This window comes from Cariama cristata, unplaced genomic scaffold (assembly GCF_000690535.1).
Source record: "Cariama cristata isolate BGI_N322 unplaced genomic scaffold, ASM69053v1 scaffold18431, whole genome shotgun sequence".
Classification (NCBI taxonomy): domain Eukaryota; kingdom Metazoa; phylum Chordata; class Aves; order Cariamiformes; family Cariamidae; genus Cariama; species Cariama cristata.
Genome location: NW_009600022.1, coordinates 18,792 through 25,815, shown reverse-complemented (window position 1 = coordinate 25,815; position 7,024 = coordinate 18,792). Strand labels below are relative to the sequence as shown.

Sequence of the window (7,024 nt, the reverse complement as noted above, 5' to 3'; positions counted from 1 at the left end):
AAATCGTCTTAACTGTACATATAAACAACATGACTTTGATCCTTGGACTTTGGTCCAAGAGGCCTCCGGGAAAGGAGGCGGCAGTGAGGGGAGATGCTTTGGGTTTTCTGTACGTGCCTGGGTGCCTGTGCATTCCCTTTGCCCTGTAACCAGCCTTAAACCGTTATACCTTACACCTTGATACCATCCATCAGTGCTTTGCAGGCTGTAGTCAGCTCATCACTTGAATTTCTTGGACTCCAGAACAATAGTAGTAAGAAAAGATTAACACTTAAAAATAACAAGAAAGGGAAACCTCTGCCTGTCAGCAGGAGCAGCTTTGCGAGACGGGCGGCTGCACCGCTACCGCAAAATTTTGTGGTGCGTTAGGATTATTTATGTCTTCCCTCAGCCCAAGACACACTCCGTAATGCCTGCGTGTGATCTGAGCTCAAGCACCTCTTTTAGAAAAACACTTAGTCTTGCTTTAAAGACTCATTGAAGACTACCGTGTCTCTGACTGTTTAGAGCATGTCGTGTTATAAGCCCCTGGTAATAAAGTAAAACGTTCCTCCTCCCTTTCAGAGCATCTCTGAGATGGAGAGGACTTGAAGCTTCCTATACATTAAAAGAAAAGCATCTGAGTAGTGAAAAATAAATTATTTCCACTGTGAAATTTCACATACCACTCCCATAGGTGCCAGCTCTATTCCTATAGAAACCAGTGGCGTATGGGTTTGGTCAGCTGGGTGTAGGCTGTGTTATCTGGTCAGGAAGGCACTTGGCTTTCAGGAGTTGAATTGCATTTATTAACTCTGCAATGCTGTTGAAATAAACAGCCGTTAAGCACCGACACTGTGGCCTCCTATTTGTAATGACCCTGGAGTTTGCGGGTAATGAAAATATAAATGCCATGACCTGGAATAAAATTAGAGACCTCATAATTGCTAAAAATGGGGTTGGCATCCTTCGTGTTTTCAAAGGGCTGGAAATCAGTGTCGGGTCATTACAGAGTTGAGGGAGGTCTTGGAAACTTGCGGGTGGAAATCCAGAGTTACTGCTCTGCGCTAGCAAGTTCCTTCTGCCTCCCTCACCGGCTGTAAAGGCTGGCTCTGTCGGTATTAGCGGACACGTTTGGAGGTTTTTGGCCCCAAAGGGATGATTGTGGTCGCAGCCCTTGCCAGCACAGACCCCGCACCGAGCGAGGACTGAAAACACCATGGGGCAACACTGGGTTCAGGGGAGAGAAGCATTAAAAACTGCTTCTAGGAGATATACAGTGTGTTTGACTTGGTCAAATAGCTAAATACCTTTTTCTCTTCTAAAAGATAATCGTGGCTAGGGTTTGCTGGGCAAATTCCCGCGGTGCATCGGTGAGTAGCAGGGAATCCCGAGCCCAGGGTGCTGTTGTTTCTCTGCCGTTGTTCTGCTGCCGATGCTGCCTGTGAGCTCACTGCTTTTAATCAGCAAATCCAGTAACAAACCTGCTTACTGGTCTCAGTCCTTTGTCTCTGCACTTCTACAGCTTGAGCTTTTGAGGATTTAAAACCACAGCCTGACACCTTGGGAAAGCATCCCAGCGGGGCTCTGCGCCGGGAAACGGGCAGCAGCCTGGGGGAAAACCTCCGGCAGCCCTGGATTTCAGGCGAGGGCACAGGATGCGATCTCTCCGGGTTTCCCCATATCCTTTAGGTAACGTTTGTTGGGAAAACAGCAGCGCTGTGTGTGGGTGAGTTGCAGAGAAGTGCCATCTCTGGGTGTTATTCAGCTGGAAGGAAAGAAAACTACATCGAGAAACTTCTGTTAAAAAGGAAAAGAAATTATTCCCGAGCTGCTCATGTGGCTCAGCAACAGATTTTAGTCTGGAAGCTGTATATGGAAAGTATTTAGTCAAGCTGCTGTTCTTTGCAGCCTGTGATGAATGCACCAATAAGATAGTGTGGCTATTTATTTTGCTTTTCTCCCTAATTAATTTTCGTATTTATTTATTCCGTGCTTCTTTATAGGCAATCTGATTGAGTGAATAACATTGCCTGGGAACTGATTTTTTTTATCTTGAAGGTAATTCAGTAAAATGGTTCCTAGTCCCATGTACTGGAATAATCTGCATTTAACACACACGAACCCATTGAAACCTGAACCAACAGGACCCAAACCGATGCCGGGCACTTTTAACCTTGGTGTTAGGTTTCCTGTTCTTATTATAGCCTCAATCAACTGAAATAGCTGAAGGAAAAAATAGTCTCGGGGATGGGAGAAGAGTGCATTTGCCTTTAGCACATTCTTGAGATCTTGAGTGTGGTGGCCGCTCGTTTCTCCCTGGCTTTCTGCAACAAGACTAGCCCGGCTTTGAGACTGAGCCGACATCTGGCTTCTTTTGGCATCCTGTGCTTTGTTGATGTTTTAAAAATAACTCGAAAGCATGGATCTAACACTGGGTTAAAGTGTTGGGATGACGATGCTGGAAACCACTGTCCTGCCCTGGTAGGCAGGAGAGAGGTGCCTGGTTCCCGGGGGTGGCTTCCCCTCAGCCCCTGGAAGCTGCCGCCAACCGCGCGGGCTGTTTGCAAAAGATGGGTGTGCAGAATTAAACGGGGATCCCTGGTTCGGCTCTTTGAGGTCGGCGAGTGGGTATTTGTTGGGGATAATGGCCAGACCCGATTTGAACTAGGAGTGGGTGAAGCCAGGGCTGTACCATCCTGCATCTCCCGTGCATGTCTAAAACCTACATTTTTTCCTCCATTACTTGAATCGAGGCGAATTATTTTTTTAAAAGACCCTGCTATTCATTAAGGATATAATTATCTTTATAACTAACTCCTCATGGCAGATGTTTCCCTCTCCTGATTTGCAGTCAGCCAGCAGTTGGTTTTCAGCATTTCCTTTCTCCTTCCTCCCTTCTCAGCTCATTTTGATTGTATCTTTTACTAAATGAATTTTTTGAGGGAAAGACTTTATATTTGTTATTCTGCCCTACGCAGGATCGGGTCTAGGGACAGGTAAGGTAAGTCCTGTTCGTGGAAATGTGCTTGGCTGCCATTAATGAGTAACAAGGACATACCATAACTTGTGCCGACACATGTGGGAAACTGAGGCGAGGACAGAAAGTGGACCAGGATCTTGGCTCTTTGAACAGCCTATTTCAGTGTATTTAGTAGTTAATATTATTTAACAGCAATACGACATGATAAAAAGTGAACCTCTTGTGACCCAGCTAAGCAGGACTGTCCTGCCCTGGGCTCTGGGTTGCAAAGTACCAGTGTTTATTTTGCATTTTAGTTTTAATCAAATATTCTGCATCTTAGGGGAGCCGTTATGTGGAAACCTGTATCAGAACAATGTTAAATTATCCTTGGAGAGAGGTCGGCTGTTGCGTTGTAGCTGCTCCATGAAATGTTGAACTTGGAAGAGGAATAACATAATGCAGCAGGATCTCTGCTACCTGAGCATCTCCTGAGCAGGGCAGGGATCGGGGCCGGGGAATCTGTTTTCGGTGGGCTTCTTGAGGCAATCGCTTGCTATTGTCCTGAGCTGCTGTATCTAGCAGTAATTTAGTGCTTTGGAAGCCTTCCCAAAGCTTTGCCATGTTTCTTAAATCCCTCAAATCCTCAGAAAACTACTCACTTTCCTATTTAGGGGAACTGGAGTTGTCCTTCCCATGCAGAACCTAAATGCCTTTAATCTGATTTATTAACTTGCTGTAGAAAAAGGGGACTTCATCCGGTGGGACCCTGCTCCTGGAACAGTTATTCCCCTTCATTTTATTACACAAACCAAAATAAATAGATAGCTTTTTTTTTTTTCTCTCTCCAGCCAACACTAATGAGGTATTTTGCATACAGCTGAACTTAATCATGAAATCCAAAAGGATATCTGAGGTTTTAATTTTGGCATCCTGTTGTGCCTGCGAAGGAAGGAAGTGATTTCTCCATCAAGCTGGTACTTTGATGATTTGTAGTCATTTAGGTTTTGCTAGGATGGGGGTGTTTGAATTTTTGCTATCATTTTATAGTGCAGATGCCGGGCAGCTTTATCGGCAGAGGTAGGTGGGTGAAATCCCTCCTGGGCAGGCTGAAGGCCATAGAGGTTTTCATTTCAGTCTCCCAGATTATTTTCCTCCTTGCAGAGCTGCCACCCTGGATGCGGGAGATCTCATCTCCAGCAGCAGGACCCCCCAATGCCCAGGGAGAAGCACAGGCATCTCCGAAAGGTGCTTCAGGCCAGGTCCCTTGTCTCGTGGGAAAGCAGCTGGTCCCCGGGGGGACGGGTAGGGAAATCTCCGTTATTATGTGGTCCCTTTGGCAGGCGGCGAGAGCCAGGACGCGGTGAGGAGGTGTTGCGCTGGGAAGAGAGATGAAGGCAAAGGACTCCCAACCTGTGTACTGGCCGGCTTCGTTAGCCCACTGCTCACAACGTGACCCTAATTAGGGACCTAGCTACCGAGCTGATTGCCGGGTGCAGCGGGTCGTACTGCAGTCCTGCTCCTTGGGTGACTGCAGAGCCGGGATGGGGTGGCAGGGTCTGGGTCCTGGCTCCAGCAAGCGAGGACCAGAGCTCACCTCTCACCGTGGCCGGGGGGAAAGCAATTGCAGCGCTCGAGTGCAAGGTGCTTTGGTAAAAACATGGTGCCCAGTATTGCTTCAGAGTGAATTGTAGACCATGTGTTTATGGAAAGACCGTCGGGCTGCCAAAAAATTGGTAGGGATGTAGTCAAGGGTAGCGCTTTGGTGCTGCGTGCCCTGTTTGCAGGTGCGACGAGGGGACTGGGAAATGCAACATGATGGTATGGGGCTGCTGCGGTCGTTGGGCTGGCGTTTGTGCCGAGGGCCGTGTCCGGCTGCCGGTGTGCAGCTGAGCTGGAGCCGATACTTATTCGTGATCCACTTGTTTCCGTTTGACCTTCTCCTGTTACTGCCTTTTACCGTAAGTAAGTCTTCATGCCAGGTGATGTTTATCCCCAGAAGTGGTTCTGGAACATCATCACGTTGCCTCCAGCCTGGCTTTTGTGAGGTGCAGCCCTTGTGCTGGCTCTGCTCCCGTCCTCGTCCAGGCCACGTCCCCCCAGAAATGGGACTTCTGGGGATGCTCCTCTGGAAGCAGCGGGGGGACGGCGCTGGCAGGACCGCAGCGTGCTCTTCAGACCCACCGCATGTTGGGCTTCATTCCCAAAGATGGGAAAGCCTTTGGCCTCTTTGGAGGGCATCTGCTGCCCAAGCTTTCCACGTGGCCTGGTCCCTAACAGGGGACCGTCCCCAGCCTGGCTGAGCAGGGACTGCCTTTCTCTACCGATTCTGCATTCAAGTATCCGCTGTCTCCCAAGCCAGCAAGGTTTTACACTGCCCCTCACCATGGCTTATGCCTCTGGCATGGCACTTATGCCACGGCACCTCCTGCCATGGTGCGTATTTGGCACGGAGGTCTCATTTCACTGGGATTTAATGGGCAAGTATTTATTCAGGGTCAGGAGAGCCCCAGGGGGAGGTCCACGGCGATGCTTTGCCCCAGGGCTGCAGCGCCTGCAGCGTGCTCCCCAAAGCAGCATGAGCAAAGCCACAACCACCTGTGTGTTTTCCGCGGAAACATCCAGTTTCCTACAATTGACTTTTTCTAGCCCTGTCTCTTTTTCATTTAACGTTTTTTCCCTGCCGTGAGGCTTTTTTTCCCCTCAGCCTGAGTGACTCCTCTCCCAAGTTTCCCAAGTCCTCGAGTCCTTTGAAAGCTTTTGTGGCTTCCCGGCAGTGAAGCTGTCGGACAGGTAAAATACGGGATGAGCCCTCCTCCATCTGCAGACCTCGCTGGGGAGCTCCGGCTGTGCTTTGTAACCGCGTCCGTGCCGTGCTTACAGACGGCTCCGTTCAAGTTGGAGCTGGGTAGTTTCCTTCTGCTGCTCCATCTGCAGCCCCCCGGGGCAGAGGGGAGGCAGGGAGGAGGGGATGCTCCTTCTCTTCTCCAAAGCGAGCGGTGGTAACATGTCCGAGACATCCTGGGCTCAGCCTTCCCGGGTGGGGGGAGATGGACAGGTGTCCCCCCACCTCCTCGCATCTGCTCTGCCTCCGAAATCCTCGCTGCGCAAGTGACTCAGCGGCCTGTTGAAAAGTACCCGCTCCCTTTCAGCACATGAAAACCCCTGAATCTTATGAATTCCCTCTTAATTTATATCCGGAATGGCTGTGTTGGGAAGGAAAATCCTGCGGATTAAGGGAGCGTGTCGCAGCACGCCAAGTGAACAAGCATGCAGCAGGCAGAGGCTGCCTGGTTTTGGGACCCAAGGGTCTTCCAGAAGGATCAGGGAGTGGGTTTGGGACAGAGCAGCTCTCTGAATTAATGCTGCCGGGATGAGAAATGTCCTTCTCATGTTAAACAAGACGGTGGGTGACTGCTTTGGGTGGCTGGTGAGTCCCTCCTTGTCCTTACATCCTCAGCTGGGTGCCTGTGGGTTGCCAATGCAGGGGACAGGCTCTTCCCATGGGCTTGCCTGCCGAGCCCTTGCATCTCTACAGCAATTGGGAAATAGGAGTGAGGACAGAATCACAGAATCGATTTGCTTGGAAGAGCCCTCTGGGATCATCGAGTCCAACCTTTGCCCTAACACCAACACGTCAACAGACCATGGCACCGAGTGCCACGTCCAGGCTTTTCTTAAACACCTCCAGGGATGGTGACTCCACCACCTCCCTGGGCAGCCCAGACTTTAAACACCTCCACGCATTTTTGAGGTCTCTAAACTGGACACAAGGAGTTTGATGCTTTGTTGTGGCAAAAGCAGCAGCAGCAGCTCATCCAATGGTGCAGTTTTTGAGATGCTTGAAGTGCTACATATTGTCCGTTTTCCTTGGCCAAATTTATTTGGTTGGAGGTGGCGGCAGGGTAGCTCTGGCAGCTGCAGGACTGGTGGGTGCGTGGCTGTGGGCTCCTTTTCTGCCTGTTAAATAACAATTACGGCTTTTCTGTATCTTCAAGTGCTTTACAAAAGAGGCCGAGATGATGGTCCTCACCTGAAGTTGAGGAAAGGGAGGTGCCTTGAGTTAAAAGCTGGTACTGGGAG

At 49.7% G+C, this 7,024-nt stretch overlaps 1 protein-coding gene across 1 annotated transcript in view; it reads left to right on the top strand.

The window, feature by feature from the left end:
• Nucleotides 1-5,345: 5,345 nt before the first annotated feature.
• The window catches only part of RAMP1 (receptor (G protein-coupled) activity modifying protein 1), a gene marked incomplete at its 3' end in the record, with an annotated part of 19,570 nt that continues 17,891 nt past the window's right edge, over nt 5,346-7,024 (top strand). The window contains exon 1 of the mRNA XM_009709898.1: nt 5,346-5,377. Within this exon, the coding sequence (XP_009708200.1) occupies nt 5,346-5,377 (32 nt within the window). The remainder of the gene's footprint in view (nt 5,378-7,024) is intronic.